The sequence below is a fragment of the Struthio camelus genome, chromosome 1 (assembly GCF_040807025.1).
Source record: "Struthio camelus isolate bStrCam1 chromosome 1, bStrCam1.hap1, whole genome shotgun sequence".
In the NCBI taxonomy this organism is placed as follows: domain Eukaryota; kingdom Metazoa; phylum Chordata; class Aves; order Struthioniformes; family Struthionidae; genus Struthio; species Struthio camelus.
The window spans coordinates 65,587,690-65,605,424 of record NC_090942.1 but is presented as its reverse complement, the minus strand read 5'-3'; the positions used below and the strand labels follow the sequence as shown (position 1 = coordinate 65,605,424).

Genomic DNA, 17,735 nt, shown 5'->3' with positions numbered 1-17,735 from the left:
ACCACCACTTCTTTTATGTCAGCCCCTAATTTTCTGCCATATGCAGAGATCCAGGAAACTATCCTTGATTCTAAGGCTACTTGATCTTCTTTCATTATATAATTCTGATACACCTGCCTGTCACCTTCTCTGGGCATCTTTTTCCCATTTGCCCTTCATTTCTTATCTCTCTTTGGCCCATTTTTGTATTTTCTATGCTTATGTTTGAAGATAAGAACCATCACCAGAGAATTTGCCCTGACCAATACGCAAGCTCACTCTTTCTCCAATACTTTTTCTTCCTACTGTTTCCTTAAAACAATTATGCATTTCTTCTTCACAGTCTAATCCAATTTTGAACAGGTGCCTTTTAAGTTAAGTTTGAGAGCTACTTCATGCAGCCTCTTGGACATTCTAGCCATTTTTACCCATTTCCACAGCTTTTCAGCACAGGAAGAGCCAAGAAAAGGCAAAGCGTCCACACGGCACTTCCCCCTCTGTAAACCCCTTTTACAGCTGACCTAGAGGCATCCTCACTACCATACCACATCAACCTGTTTTTATGAGCGCAAGGATGACAGTGTATTCAGAAGTACCATTCAGAAGCCCCCAAAATAAAGCAGGATCAAGAGACTACTGCGCTAAACACAAGACAAAGGGACAACTGTCCGTCTTCTTTTCCCTTCATCTTGAAAGCTAATCCTCTAGCAGGAATTCCCATATTGAAGAAAGTGGACACTGTACACAACACACGTTAGACTGTTGTGATCACTGGCTGTTCAAAGCTGAAATTAATTCCACTTGACAATTTGCTGAGGAAACCTCTATTAAAAGAAGCGTGCAGCTGGATATGTAGTTTAAAATATTCAAATTTCTTCTTCAAGAAAGGAAAAGGATGAGAAAAGTTGCTGAGGGCAAAGGACTGGTCAAAGAAAGAGAAAGAAATCAACAGCTCTTTAGCTTTAGTCAAAAAACATCTGAAAAAAACTTATTTATTTTACTGGAATTGTTGAGGAGGGAGATTCAGGAAACATGGGGACTTCATTAATACTCCTCTGGCATGTTACAGCTGTTAGAAACAATTAAATACTCACTTGAGGGGTACAACGTGATGTATTTGCTTGTTCTAAACAAACACCCTAACAAGGTTCATACTCATAAATAATTTATGAGCAAGGACATAATCACTTCTTTATGGTATATGCTTGGTATTTATGTTATATACGGGGGAATTTCTAAAGCAAATTCTAAGTTTTAAGACAGGAAATAAAAAAAATGCACCATTTTAGAAATTGTTTTAATTATTTTTCTAATGTTCAGGTGGAACTTCTGTATTTCATTTTGTGTCCATTGCCTCTCATCCCATCACTGGGCACCACTGAAAAGAGTCTAGCTCTGTCTTCTTTACACCCTCCCTTCAGATATTTATATACATTGATAAAATCTCCTTGAGCAAATAGATACTGAGGTACTAACCGTTATTTATTGGTGACATAAAAATTTTCTATCACCTTGATATCTAAGCAGTGAAAATGAATACAGAAAACAAAAATCAAGAACAACTGATATTATCAACTGGAATTCAATCTGACTCCAAAGGTATGATTTATGAAAATGGGACTTTCAGAAAAAGGTTTTTCTTTCCCTTCCACGAACTTGAGCTTCATTATCAATTCTGGGAAGAAGTTCCACAGCCCAGAGCAATTTGCTGTGAACATCTTTCTCTCAACATCTGGCAGGCTAAAATTGGGATTTTGCAGGTGCACCACAGTTATGAAGCATGGTAATCTCAAGTAAGGTTCTTTAATGAGAAAAATAACTTTCACCATTTGTTGTAGGACCTAGTACATAGTAGTGATGGGAGCAATATCACATCTGCAAAACCTCTATATTCCGGCTCAGGGAAGCAGGTTCAGAATAAGGTTCGTTTGCAGGAGGCAGAAAGACTCTTAAAATCCTATACCACCCAAGTGAGGTAATCAGAGCAGGTTGACAGTATCTGTGCTATGATGTAATCCATGAGTAGCAGCACTTGCACAATGAAAGAATGCTTATTAAGGGCAAGATTTCTTCACGGGAATATTACAGTAGGGAAATCTGCTCACTGCTTGTTGCCCATGCAGACTGCAAACTACAAAAAGCCACAGCCAGTATCCTCAGAGGACAACTAGCCTCCCTCTTGCAGAACACTAGTTTTCTTGCCAGGGATCAGGGACTGGATAATCTCCATTCATTTCCCAGTGTATGGGTCTCAAAAATGCTAGCTCAGTCTTCATGCTCAGTATCTTTGATAAAGGCACTCTAGATTAAAGGGATACGGGCAAGGTCTCTCCAGCTGAGTGCTAACATGAAGCAGCTTGCACTGCCTTTGCCCAGACTGCACCCATTGTGGTGGATCTCAGATTTCAATCTTGTTTCATGTCAACAAATCACCTTTCAACCAGAACTTTACAGGCACAGAGTAATTAAACCTGAAGAACTTGAGGACTGCGTAGCTGGAGCACTAACTACGATTATTCTAATGATATCATTGCTCTGTTCATTGCAGCAGCAGAGCCAGGGCATTACAGGTACAGTAGCCCAGCTGGTGGCTGGTGGCGTTGTCCACCAGTTGGCACTTTAGCAAAAGAACACAGATGGCATCATTATAAGGCTTGTCACGTAGAGAGGGCTTTCTGGGAAAAATCTCAGGAGCCCTGCACAACCAAGATAAGAGGGGGAGTTTAATCTAATTTTATCACTTTAAATGGTATTACCTGGGCTTCTTGGCATGCAGCTCTTCGTAGCAGGTTATCGCTATTAGGCAAGACAGAACAGAGAGTGGACATTAGGTAGAATAAGTTTAAAACAATTTGCTCTTTTTCCAAAAACAGGTATATACCCTTCTTACATATGCTTTTTAAAGGATAAAACACACCCATTTAAACACACATGCATAAAATGTTTTTGCATGTGCATACAGACACCCTTTATATTGTAAAGCATAAAGCAGACCAGTGTTCCAAGTGTGCTGAGATTATATAAGCTATGAGACATTGTAGCAATTTTAAAAAGGACACAGTTATACATCACTGTACTCAAGACCTAAGCTTTTCTTTTCTTTTTTTTTTTTTGAATGTTAAAACTTCCTGTTATTTATGCTGAAGCTACTTACCATTCTGGCAGCACAGAAGGGATTTAGAGTAGCCTTAAGTGTAACTTACATGGACTTAAATCTCTGTGTGTTATAAATGTAAGCTCCTTTCTCTATCGGTTTGCGAGCTAAATTCAAGTTAACACAGCACCTACCACCCACCTAGGTCTGAAGATGGCAAAAAGCAGTAACTCAGAGAGGTGAGAATCACTCAACTCACCTCAGTTAAGTTTAAAAGTAAATAAGAAAACATCAGTATTAGATACGTCACTGAATATCATTTCAAAAAAATAAAAATAAAAAACTCCAAAACATTCCAGACTAATATTTTTGTTTGTGATTGCTGATATACAGCATTAGCAAGGCAGCAGGAAGGGCACAGTTAGCAAGTCAACTGGAGATGAGAGCTACTGAGCAAAAATCAAAATCCAGTCTTCTCAGACCAAAAAAAGTCCTATTGGGCCTCACAGACAAGAAAATGAGTCCCATTCTGCAGTGCCAAAAGTTTCACCTGTCCTCTACCTACCAAATCCACTTTGCCCTCCTTACTAAAATTGAGAGGGGAAAAAAAAAGAAAAAACTTCACCTTGGCAATTCCTGGCAAGACAGTACCTTTCTGTCACAAAAATATCTAGTACAATTTAATTAAAAAAAAAAAATAGAGTCAGCTTAATATACACCAAAATCAATATAGCAATGAAAAACATTTGACTAGAAGCAGTGCACTACTGCCATAAACTTTGGTTCATTAGGCTAAATTCTGCAATGGAAACGGCAAAACAGAAGGCAAGGCCATGGTCAGAATTTTTGGGCCATAACAGGTATGAGATTTATTCAATTCCACAAGCTTAATGCTATTCATCTATCACTGGAGCTATATAAGCTGCTCTTTTTGACATCACCAGAAGATGCTGCAACGTCCCAAAAAGAAGAGTAGAGTGACTTCAGGCGAGGTATAAAGTTGAGTACTGACAAAATAACTCTACAGCTGAAGAGCAATGGAAGTATTCTTAGCAACAACAAAAAGACAAAAGGAAGAAATTGAGTACGGAAAAAGAAAACATGCAAGCGATATATCACCAGGATAGGATGTAACTGGAGTACTTGAAAAAAAAAGAAACCAAATCTGGAGACATAAGCATGCCTTTAACTTAATATTTGCTCTTTAAAACCTATGTAATAAGTTATTTGTACAAAGAATCAGAAATACTACTACAGGAGAGACAGGTGTTTTTAATTGCAGTAATTTTATGAAAAAGTACTAGTTAAAATAATTCTCCTTATGAAAAGGTTTGCATACCAAGCTAGGCAAGATTTCACAGCTAATTCCAGTTGTCAATCAAGGCAGCATTACAGGCCAAGAAGCCCAGGTTGTACTGTTGATTAGAAGTTCTTACACAGTGACTTTTACTTTTTCCCCCGGCGACTACATGAGGACAGAGCAAATGCTCGACGACTGCGATTTTGATATGTACAGCTGAACTATTATGGGGGTTCAAAAAAAAACCTCACTATCAGTTGATGGCTACACAGGACCACAGCTGCTGCCTATGAGAATTGCTGTCCTAACCTTATTAGCAACTTTTAGCCAAATCCATGTTATCTGTTTACTTCACATTGATGTTATTTTGTTCAGAGATTAAACTGGGTCACACTAGCAGCCGGCTATGTTTTCATGGTACCCGTAACATTATGCTCTAGTGTTAATCACTTTTAAAATTGAGTCCAGCGCAATAGCGCAACTTTTCAAATGCAAGCAAAAGATACTGTGCTGTCTGCCTCAGTTTGCAAAGACCCTCAATGCAACAGTCAAGGACGCAAGTTTGAGTCAACTCAACGGAGCACTAACCATAAAAATCTGGCTTGATAGTTTAGAGGTCACATTCAGCTTATTTTCTCCCACGCTGAAGCATTTACACAAAGAAGAAAGTCCACTGTGAGACAAACTAATTATTAAATACAGCTACAAAAAATATTAAAAATAAGAAAACAACTTTTTTAGTCTTCCGTCTCAGTATGTATTAGATTCTCTAAATATGTCTGCTTACCAGCTCCAAGAGGAAAAGAGACTTTAACAAGAAACATAAAATTTTGTCTAATTTTTGTATTTTATTGACTAGCACTACATAACAAAGCAGTATCAATAACACTCCAACACGAGAAGGCGGAGGCAGAGGGAAATTACAGATCAAGTTACTGTACTGCCTGAAAGAACACACAAAGATTTCTTACGACTAGCATCACATCCACAGCAAACTAAAAATCAATTCTTACTTTATATTTCCCTAACAGGCTTATAGACACAATTTACACCTTAAAGCAAAACAGATGTGCAGTACAACAGCTCCTGGCCAATCCAGGGCTGCTTTCCTGCTGTCAGGATCGACCGTTACATGGCTTACAACTGGGCTGACTTGGCTAAGCAGAAAAAATTGGGAGGCAGAGAGGAAAGAAGTGGGGTGTGAGGAAAAAGAGGATGCCCTAAGCCAATCCCACTGACAGAACATGGACTGATTCAGCAAAGATTTTGGGCAGCCTTGCAAGATCTGCAGCCACCACAGCAGAGAGCCCTCAGAAAGCAGGGCAGGAAGGTATTTTGTACTAAGAACGGACACTGGAAAATCATTTAACCACCTCAATAAATGTGTTGCAGTTCATTTTTTCTTTCTGTTGAAATGAAAGCGTTCTGATACTAAGTTCTTCCCATCCTCTTTACTCAAGCTGAAGAAACCTAAAGGGGTCTGTAAACATTTCATGCTTGAAAGCTGCCTGAAGGCCCAAACCCCACAGAGCAACTCAACAGCAAACACAAAGCTATGCCAAAGTAAGGAAAGAACATAGAAAGAAAGGAAGAGCAGCTGTCCAGAGCTCACCAGACAGCAGCTATGCCAGAACACATGGGGCTGTTAGAGCCCCATATCTGTAAGAACTGCTTGAACTGTGGCCGTTCTGATTTATGTCTTCAACATCCCCAGCACAGGACTGGTAACCACTGCTCCTGTCGTAAATGTTTTCAGCCAAAATTAGGAATTAACACTGTTGCAAAAAAACAGACATCTGCACAATTTAGTATGTATGCTCCTCCAGTTGAGAGTACATCCTCTGTATAATATAGTGACAGCAGAGGCTGGAGCTGAAAGGATGGTTCCCATGAAGAAAGGTTAACCAGGGCAGCAATGAACTCAACAAGCAGAAGACAGCAAACTCGAACTGAACAAGCTGTTTGAGGCCCATGGTAACAGCAAGAGTCAACCCACATCTTAAAGTTAACCAAAGCAACTTTGCCCTAAAAGTGGCCATGCTACAAACGCAGAGAAGCTCAGACGTGAAATCCCATTTCCAAAAGGGTTATCAGCATTAAATCTAAGACTACTAAGTACATTCAAGCAACAAGAAGCCTAAAAGTACTCAAGTGCGGTGTCTGGATCAAAACACACTGCTTTGTGAATATCCAGGAGGGGAGCTTGACCAAAGCTGTGCACGCAGTACCAGCTCTCCAGAGTTACAACAGAACTCCTAAAAGAGAGTTTATGTTAGCAAAGAGCATTTTGACTGCTTCCAATATAGCAAGACCACTCTTTGCTTGATATAAGCATTTACTTCCAGCTAATTTTGGAAAGATGTGAAAGTCAAATCTTAGTTTGCATCAGTTTTCTCCAAGACTTAGAATCTATGCTCAACATTTTTGAAGAAATAAATAATAAAAAGTCAGTCACTCAGGAAGAGGTATGCAAAAAGGGGATGAAGTGAGTTATCAGTTGGCAAACAGAGAGAGAGAGACTAGCAATCAAATTACAGCTAACAATGACACTCAGAACGCTGGCACAGAGTCAAAGGCCCATAAGCCTTCCAATATTTTCTACGCAGAAAGTCAACACTTCAATACACATAGAGCTAAGCTAAGTATCTGAAGGGTCCACTGCCTCCATACAACATCAAAGTCCCCATCCTGACATGGTGACGATCAACGGTACAATCACAACAGTCTGGCCAAGTCTGACAATCAGTTTAGAAGATGTTCAGCACACTACAGAAGACTAAATTTCTGCTAACTTGACATAGCTGGTGACTCACTGCACCATCTGGCCATTAACAGTAGCAATAGGATCTAGGACATGAGCTGAGAAGACGACAGGAGCTTCACAAGATCTCAAATTTGGTGGAAATTTTAAAACAATCCTATGGTATCTTCTTGCCATTTTCTTCGCCAATTAAGTAACACTTCAAGAACGGGTGAATTTGAATTTTGTACTATGACTACTTACACCAATTAAGTCAATGAGCACCACCAGCTACCCAACAGGAACACAGCCAGCATTAAGTTGCATGCCCTTTTTTCATCCTATTAGGAAAAACATCTCCTCAGAAACAAAGCAAGCTTATTACTTTATCTGTAATCACTCTGCTGTAAAAATGTATGTGACTTCAAACAGAATTATGGTGTATAGTTATATATATAACTATACTGCATAAAGCATGTATCTGCATGCCCTCTAAGCTTTGATCTAGTATATTGAATTCAGCTTCCCTCATATTTGCAGTATGACATGCTAGACTAAATTGATGCTAATACGCGAATTCATGCAATCCAGAGAAATTAAAGGGAGACAACCTCACATGTGAAAACACCGTGTTCTCCTTTTACTTTTCCACTACCACAAGACTATTCTCTCCCCCGAATGCAGGAACTCAGATATTTTAAGCATACTATTTCATGAGCAACAGAGGAGATTTAAGGTTCACTAAGGTTTTGTAAGCACAGCAATAAGGTTTAGTTAGTAGTAGTTCAACCAGACATAACGCTTATTATTTCACACACCAGCTCATACATGAAAAACTTTTGCCACTTCCTGAACTATGTCTCTTTTGAAGAGGGATGTCCCGTTATATTACATATTTAGAATGCCTGAATCACAAATGGGGGGAATGGAGGAATGAACAGAAGGTTTCCTCTTTACTCTTCCCCTCACCCCAAAAAACCTTACTTTCAAATCAGTCAGTATTTGAGCAGATACCTCCTAAGATGAAAGACTAATGCACTGATCACAGTGGTGTGACTGGAGGGGGATACCCAGGTCCATTTTGCAACAGGGAAGAGAGGCACAGGAAAAAAGCCTGGAGAAAGTAACATTCTCCCTGTCCAGATTTGTCCATGCAGCATCCTCCAAAGTCATAAGCAAGGACTTTGGAACTCTTCTGTCTCTTTGGAGTTATAGAGGTCGACTCCAGAAGAAATGCCTTTTATTTACAGGAGAGGTTGTTATTTCCAATAGCTCCACTTAATGCAAGCATCATAGCTCCTGCGTCCAAAACAAGCATGAACCTTGAGGAGCCAAAACAGCTAAATGATCTTCTCCTTGCATCCTTGTGGAAAATCCACAAGGATGGAAAAGCCAAGGGCAGAGGGAAATCTTTCTGCAGCTGCAAAGGAATGAGCAACACCTCAAAACGGTTAATCCAAGAAGTCAGAGGCTAATCTGAACTGATGCTATGCTAAAGCAAGCCCCTTCCTCAGAAACTCCAGCAATTCCAGAAACCAAAGCACAAGACTTTACCAAACCTTTAATCTGTTCTAAAAGGACAAATATAAGTCTAGTAAAGCATGCCTCATGCATAGTAATTTAGCCTCCGATATCAATAGCAGCAAGCCTCACAGCCAACACGGCCTATGTATGATTCCCCTGTTAACCACTTCAAATGTCGCCTGGAGCAGTTAGTGTATGGGGCTCAAGGCACCTCTCATGCTGCCCAGAATAACTGGTACTTAAAAAAAGAAACTGGGAATAGGAGGAAACAGGAAAAAATTTCCACGTTTGGAGGAAAACCAGAAGCTGCAGACAGGGATTCCTATTTCTTGCTGTCCAGCAACCACAAGATAAAACCAGCTCTGCGCGCAAGGCAGCATACAGGGGCTGCTGAGACAACCTTTGTATTTTTGCACTCTTACCATCAGACTCTTCTGTTACCTCTCATTTTTCTATGCCTTGGCAGAAACAATCCTCTGCAGAGATCAAGAAATGGCTAAACAGTTGTCATTTTATACAAACAGTATTTAAACCTCTGAAAGCAGTACTTTACAGCTGTGCTTCAGGCAACATCAAATTACACAGAGCAGTATGTTGCCACAGGACTTCTTACCTTGCATCCTCTTGGCATGGTAAGGAAATGCTGTCTGGATAAAAGGCGAAACTTAATGGGATGTATAAACATGTTATTTTTTTACTTCATCTTCTGGGTTAAAGCACTGTGCCTACATTTGACACAAACAACCTCTGAGCACTTAAATTTAGATATCAAAAGTTCCATTTTTGTTTGTTTGTTTGGCTTTTATATTTTCCTCTTTATTCATTTTTGGTTTGACAGCATATCACCTACGGTAAGCTCCACTTTCTCCTTGATCAGAGACTTGTTGTCACAGGTCCTGCACAATGGGAACTACGTAGCACATGAATACAGCTGAAACCAGTATTAGGCACAGCATATAGGCACATAAACTTACAGAAAGAATAAAAAAAAAGGGAGGAAACTGGTTATGTCTGATGCTCCTGTGTCTCCTTAAGTGACCATTCTACATACGCACAAGGACCAGATTTAGTCTTTCGTTAAAGCTTTATTTCAGTAGCTCTCCACAGTACCCAGGTCTGAAATGCACTTTGTTCACTGTCATTAGTATCTGTGGCAACAGAAGACCAATAAGGAGGCAACTTACATAAGCAGGGTACATGGGAAGATCACAGGATGCTCTGACCTGCCAGCCAGCTTCTCCTATGAGTGCTCTTGAACAATTGCTTCCTCCTTGTTTTGTACATATATTTATGGCTGTTAAGTTTATTTCGGCTAAGAGGTATCTAGAATGATAGAGTTCCAAGTAATCACTTGGATACATTTTGCTACTTTATCTGAATTTAAAGTTCAAGTCTTTAGAAGTCTTTAGTGGACTGTAAGCTCAGAGCTTGACTGAGACTACAGGAAGGCACAGAAAAAAAAACCAAACAACCTGTTTAGTACAGATATTTCTGCTTACAACACAGCAGTACAATTCTTTTCTATGTTGGTCTATGTAGGCATATATGTGAAATCATGACCTCATTACTACCATTTTTGCTCGCCTGAAGTAATTCTCCATCCTATCTTAACCTACTCTACAATCAGCAATTACCAAAAAAAAAAAAAAAAAGGGTGGATAGAGAGTTTTTGCTGTTTGCCCACAGTCAACTGAGTCTTAATGCTTCAGGTAGGAAATAAACAGATGTATCCTTCAAAACAAAGACTCTGATTTAATGCTAAAGTCTCCAGGCAGAAGGAGATAAACAAAGAAGGAAAGTATAACACACCCCATAAGCAGTTTTATTTTCTTAAGTTTTCTGCTGAGGCTTGACAGCATTTTAATGCAAGTAGAAAAGAACACTGTTAAAAAATCCTGGCTTAACAGTTAAAAAGATACAAGGTGGTGACAGAAGATACAGTAGCAACAGAAAGAATAATTTTAAAAAATAATTTGACTATACTTGCATTTTGGTCAAGTATATTAACTCTAAGGGAGTTAAAAGAACAGAGATTAATATATAGGCCTAGCTATTTAAAAACTGTAAACTAAGATTTTGACTACTATAAGGAGCATTTCGTCCATGGATAACAAATGTAGAAATCATAGCTGACTATGTATGATTTATGTCACAATATAGTTACTGCAGTAATTGATGACTTTCTTCCAGTTCCACTGGTGACCGCAGCAGAGCATACACACAATAAAAGTCTGCACAGCTGCTGCCAACGCTGCGTGTCTCAGAAGACACAAGTTCTCATGGAGCAAAGATCTGGCCATCTTCGTGAAATATGACACTATTAGAAAAATAGAGATGGAAAAGCCCCTAGGCACATGACCACAATCCCATCACAACCTCCTTCTGTTTATGAAGCCAATTTCCATTCAGTCCCTAATGATTTGTATCAGTGGAATCATTTGCAGGTATAGGGCCTATATTTTCATTTATCATTACAATCTTGCTTAAAAGCAAGTAACCCAATGACATACATGTGGTTGACTGCATTTCTAAGTTAAAAGAGAAAAATCTGTCTACTCTCCAGTTGATCGAAAAATGACTCAAGCTGCTCTGACACGAAGTTTGTTTAAAGCAACTCTGACACAAGGTCTCTTCAAAGCTACCGCCTGGACTGGACCCAAACTCACAATAAGCCAACACTAACAGTCACAGGAAGAATTTAAGCCTTTTTAGGACCACAACTTGATGGAATGGCCACAGCAATCACCCCGAGGAGGCTCCTACACTTTGGAATGCATTTAAAAAGACAGATGAGCATTTCTCCACCAGGAAAGCCCCACTTTAACGGTCGTAGGGAAGGAAGGGAAGGGAAGACGGCCCCTGCTCTCTGGAAAGCTGAGAAGGCTGCGGCAAATCCCTTCCTCTTGAGGGGCCAGTGGCTTTTTAAGGAATATATATTTAAAAAAAACCACACACGCACACACGCACACACACACAGCCTCAGTGCCAGAAGGGCTGCAGTTCCCCCTGCACCTTCCCCAGGCTCTCGCTGGCGGGGGCAGCAGCCCCCGGCCTTGGGCGACCCCGGGGGGCGGGGGGGGGGGGGGGTCGCTCTACCCGCCCGGCCTCCCCCGGCGGTAGTTACCGGTGCTTGCCATAGAGCCAGCTGCCGCCCCAGGAGAGCAGGCAGGCCCCAACCGTCGTTTTCTTCCAGTGGTTCCTCAGGGCCTTGAGCGCGCTGACCACCCCGGCCATGGCGCCCCGCCTCGGCCGCTCGCGGCGACGAACCGTTTGGCGGCGGCAACGGCCACAGGGACCCGGCTCGGCTCGGCCCGGCCCGCGCGCGCCGCCCGCCCCGGCTGGAAACGGCTCCCCCGGCGCTCGCGTTCCGCGCAGCAACGGTCCCCCCTTCCCCCGCCCCCCACCACCGCAAACGCTACCCCAACGCCGCCCGCCGCAGTTAAAACGCGTCCCCCACCCGCACCCCGAGGCGTTAGGCCAGGCCGCTTGGGAGGGGGGTCGGGGCGACCCTGGCGGTGGCAGCAGCAGCGGCGTGTTTTGCCAGCCAGGGCCTGGGCCGCGTGCTGTGTCCTTGCACGGCCCCACACGTTTGCTAAGCGCCCTACCTTAAATATATATATATATATATATGTGTGTGTGTGTGTGTGTGTGTGTGTATGTATCCCCAAGGAAAAGTATTTTCATACCCGTGTTTGTGTCCTCGCAGTCTTTGCTCTTCACTTATCCTCCAACCCCCAACATGACCCGAAGCCCTCAGCACTGACGGCGTTCCTCAGCAAACCACCCCGCCGAAGCCTGGGCCACGCTGTGCCGCAGGTGCAGAAGAACAAGCGGTAACAATGAGGACAAAACAGAAATTTCTGGGTGCTTGGGCAGTACAAGCCGAGAAGTATTACCGGTCCGTCAAGAAAAAAATATTACTAGTACAGAGCTGCTCACCAAAAACACTAAGAAGCAGAAACTTGGACGAACACAGCCACCAGAAACAAAAGGAGCAGGTGACCTGCTGCATAGTAGAGGGCAAAAGTGAACAGGAGGTTTTTCACACCAATACAAATACCCAAGGTACAAGAAAATTACTGAAAATATTTCTGAAGATTCAGCTAACTGAATAGAATGGAAAGTTGTATAAGAAGGACTTGGGGTTTGAGCCCCACCAACTACGTGACCACATGCACCAGGATAAAAGTCTCCAACCGTCCATGGAAAACTGACCATCCCTGCAAGGAATCCATACAGTGAAAAGCAGAATGAATGTCCTGCAAGGGAAAGGCGTGGCAATGACAAAGTGACAAGACCTGACTTCATGATGGGATAAGCTTGTGGGCAATCCGGTGGCAACAGTCCATACTAGCATTAATGCCATGGCTTCATATAACGTCTCACAGGTTACAAACAGCCTCAGAGATTTCAGAAAAGTGCTGAATGGGAGGCATGTGTGATTAATACTCACAGAGATCCTTCCTGTCTTCACGAGAAAGCCAGACAGATGGTAGATCGTTCGAAATGAGCCATTGGCTAAATAATGGTGTAAGGAAGCATTCTGTTTCTGTAGAACATTGGCCCACTTTTGGCGGGGACAAAGGTTTACACACTTGGGATGACAAGGAAGCAGTCTGGAAGAGACCAACTGGTCAGTGTAATAAACTTAAGGCCAGACAGAATTTTTTTCTGATAATGTTTTTTCCCTCTTGTAAAATGCCATTTTCATCAAATTCTGAACATTTATAACAATGTCAAGATCAATAAAATGAATTTAACGTAAAAACTTCCCCAAATCCTTATGCTTAACGTTGTCAGAATTGGATGCGAGTAGTAACATAAGGGGGATGAGTGAGGCCAAACGTTGGAGTCTGGGTATGCAAAAGTCTGTTCTGCAAGAAATCAAGTTAATGCAGAAGACAGTCCGGAAGATATTCTGTTATTGGTGATAAGGAAAACAGATTGAAACCCATGGATTGGGTAGGGATTGGTTTCCCTACTTTTTTTTTTTTTAAGTAAAAGATTTGGGGCTTGTTTTCCGAAGGCAAAACGTTAAAAGATCAGCTGCTGATGAATATTTCAGCAGTGGTACCCTTATCCAGTTAAATATTTGGGTTCATCTGCACAGTTCATCTCAGTGTGCTAAGTACATACACTTGATGTGCTGCTGAATGTTCCAGGTGGTGTAGAATGATTAAATGTCCTACTTTTTCTTTTGTATTGGCCTACTTTTTGTGAGAATTCAGGTGGTGTGGCCAACTGCTAACAACAACAGCAACAAATATTAGGACTCTCATCCTACTTTCCTTAGCTTATGAAAAGATTGCGTGCTGATATATGCTTTTCAAATTCAGTAATTCTTATGAGGTGACACAAATAATTTACAAACATCTGTAACTTCCTCCTTCACAATCAAGTCTACAGAGTATAGTTGTGTTTATACTTATGTTTATTAAGACTCCTTCCAAAGCAAGCTTGAATTTTTAAAATAAAGTCTTTTTAGTATGTCAATACATGTTCAAAGTAGTCAAAAAAATGCTTAAAAGTATGAAGGGCCTGAATATCTCTGAGACAGCTGAATGGAAATTTACTTGAATTCATGTGCATGAAAATACATTTGAGTTAGTATGAATGAGAAATTTTAGCCCAAATATTCGTTGTCTTTCACCATTCCTAGCAGAGTTTGGAATCATATCATAATATTTTGTATGTATACTCGAGGTAATCCTTCAATTAGAGATCTCTCTCTCTAGAGTGACTGCACATGGAAGGCTAGGTCTAAGGTAGTATAAATCAGTTTACCTCAGCGATGCTGAGTGACGCTCCCCAGTACAAGACAGACATGGATGCACTGGGGTGAGTCCAGCAAAGAGCCATTAAGCTGATTATGGTTTTGAAGCATCTGACATATGAGAGGAGAGCTGGGATTGTTTAGTGTGGAGAAGATAAGGCTCGGGGGGATCTTACCAATGTGTATAAACAGCTGATCTGGGGGGAGTAAGGAAGATAGAGCCAGACTCTTCACAGTGGTATCCAGTGACAGGAAGAGAGGCAACGGGCACAAATTGACAGACACAAAATTCCATGCAAGCATAAGAAAAAACTTTTTTGCTGGGAGGGTGGTCAAACACTGCAACAGGTTGTCCAGAGAGGCTGTGGAGTCTCCGTGCCTGGAGATATTCAAGACCCAATTGGACACAGCCTGGAGTAGCCTGCTCTGGTTGACCCTGCTCTGAGCAGCAAGGTTGCACTAGAAGATCTCCAAAGGAGCTTTCTGACTTCATAGACCCTGATTCGGTGACTTTATCTGAGGATTTGGCCTGGGAATTTTGAGATGGCACTTTCTGAAGTGAACTACCCTTAAAAGAAACACTGTAGACAACAACAACAGATTGTGCACTTGTCTCATTATCTGGCTTTACTTACGATGCAGTGTCCATTCTAAAATCCCTCCTGGCAAACATGTATGTCCTAGTTTTTGGCTGTGGCCATCTGATCACCCTCAAGGTAGATCACACCCGCTGTTCATGTACCAGGTACTTCCTTTTTAGCTCTCCCGGTTCTTTGCAGGTGACGTCAATAGAAATGGATGTTAGAGTAGGCACAATGGAAAATGAGAGGGTAAACAGCTGATTTTGTACAACCTCTGGATTATATACTGTAGTCTTTTTTTTAGGCTAGGCAAAACAATTATTACCTTTTTCAGAAAACTGTTCAGAGGAGACTGATATGTGTTTTGTTTTCTTATGCTTACTAGATTGTTTGTGCAAAAGAAGCCAGCATTTAGCAAGCTGGCCCAGAAATCTAATACTTGAGTTGGGATATGTCACCTGAAATTATCACACAAGTTGTCTGTGAATACAGGTCAGTGCCTCATCCCAGTTACTCATATCTGACCCATTTTTGAAGGACAATTTTCTGTCATTCTGTCTGCACCACCAATGCCAAGTCTGTTAGCAGAAGAAGCCTCAGATACATGACCATGCCTCAGGGACTTATTTGTTTATAACTTAAGTGAAGTCACTTGCTTTACCAGCTGCCTATTTACTGAGTTCTCTTCTTAGCCAGAAAATATAGGAGAAATGATAGAAAGTTTATTTCTCTACGACATGGCAATGCCCTATAATTATGCATGCATAAATATTGGCAAGGACAGAGAATTATATAGTTTCTTTTTCTGTCCAGCACGGTCTGTCCTAAAATCTCCAAATCCGCTAACTCATCTGGGTTGGCAACCTTCTGTCATAGCCAGTCCTCTGGGAATGGGACTGAATTTATGTAATCATTTTACTGAAGTCACCAGTTGCATCCCTTGGTGTGGAATTTTGAGCCGGACCTTCCAAAACTTCCAAGAGAATCAGGAGCAGAAATCCCATTCACACCACTTCATACCAGCTGGGGCTTTATTCAAATTCAGGGTCTGAAAAGTAATTTCAGCCAGCTGGTCTGTAGGTAATCCTCATACAGTTGACTAGATTAAACCATCCTGCATCACCGATAGATTATATGCCAGCACTATACAAGGACAAAGGGGAGTGTCTTTGCATGATAGTAGCATGAAAGGAATGTGCGTGTTTGTACATAAGAGAAAAGGGCTTCCTCAGTTCCATGTAGCTGTTCTATCATCCTTACAGCAACAGAGAATTGAGATGCCTATGTCAGACAGCCAGTCTGCTGGATGTTCTTGCATTCATGACTTAGCTAAGGATGGGCTGAGAGTATCAGATAGCAAGGCTGTAATCTGCATCTCCTGCCCTAGTGGAGATCATACGTCTTCAGATGCTTGCTTAAGGTAAAATGGAAACAGCTGCTTGTATTGCTAAGAGGCCAAATTTATCACTCTGTAGGAGCTGTACATTTGCTGCACCAATATATATCCATTTTCCTACTAGACCAAGGCAGTAGCTCTGCCTCCCCAACTCCCCTTTTACACATTATTAATTATCACTCTGTCCATAGAGACAAGGCGAGAGCATCTTCTTTTGACACACAACCCTCAAGCTTTTGTGCTGTAGATGAAAAAAACCCAGACCCCAAATCTCTCCAGGCCTCTGACCTAGCAAAAGGTATTATAATTTACTTTTTGAATTCTGCAGCCACCTGAACACCTATCATAATTTACACTGGGAAGAGCCCTTTTCCTTGGTGGATGGGAGGAGGCCCCACTGGGTATCTCTCCAGATCAGGCTGTGCAACAGGAGCTCCAGCAGTGCAGCACAGGCGCCTTCAACTTTTCTCTCCCACCAGGCCATGGGCATATACTGGGCTGCAGGACAGAGCTGCGTCTCTCCCTGTCCAAGGAGTTCCCCTGATAGCTGAAGTCTCTGGTGGGCTTCCCAATCAATGCTTCTCAGCTTGCATGTCCAGGGTGTGAAGATTTTGTTCCCCTCCTTGTCCCTTGTCCCTCTCCGTTCCACCCCAGGTCACTGTCCTGGGTGGGAGATGGGGAAATATACAGCTGCTGAAGCTAGTCAGTGAAAGTTTCTCTCTGTGATAGCAGAAAAAGTTCATGATGGATTCTCTTGCCCTCATTTCCAACTGTACCTGAAGGTGCGAGTCCCTGGGGTAGTCATGTCTGCAGTCAGTGCCTGCTCCACTGGCTTGGAGAAAGATCTGAATTACACCAGCAGTTTTTGGTTGGATAACTCAGAGAAACTCTGCATAGGATTAATCTTTTCACTTCCTTCCCCTCCACACTCTTCCTTTGCTATCCTGTAAGCAGACCATGATATAAGCTTCAGCCTCCCTAAAACAAAATTCAGGAATGTGCCTAGTATATTTCTATAGCAAAAAACCCACCACTTTTACCCACTGTCTCTTCTTCCTATGGCTGGACTATTACACAGCAATAGTTATTGATTCTCAGAGTTTACTAACCTTTTTTTCTGAGGGAGTGAATGGAGATGTTCAAAGTTTTTGAACAACAGCAAAAAAACATTAACTTGCTCTGCGGCAATCTTGTTGGGAATTTGTTCCTTTAGCAGAGACACGTTTCAGAAGGCTCTGCACTTACTCTCAACCTGTTTGGAGTCAGTAAACACAGTTGTTACTGAGGCATCAGGGTGAGCAGCCCTGGATACTAAGCTTGAAATGTAGCAAGAAGGGAGATGAAAATT

General features: G+C 41.8%; 1 protein-coding gene across 1 annotated transcript in view; it reads right to left on the bottom strand.

Moving 5' to 3' along the window:
• Window positions 1-12,041, bottom strand: part of AGK (acylglycerol kinase) — a 35,961-nt gene extending 23,920 nt beyond the window's left edge. The window contains exons 1-2 of the mRNA XM_068945637.1: window positions 11,762-12,041; window positions 2,736-2,775 (exon numbers count right to left, since the gene is read on the bottom strand). Coding sequence (XP_068801738.1) covers window positions 2,736-2,775; window positions 11,762-11,871 — 150 coding nt within the window. The 5' untranslated portion in view covers window positions 11,872-12,041. The remainder of the gene's footprint in view (window positions 1-2,735; window positions 2,776-11,761) is intronic.
• Between the last annotated feature and the right edge of the window lie 5,694 nt (window positions 12,042-17,735).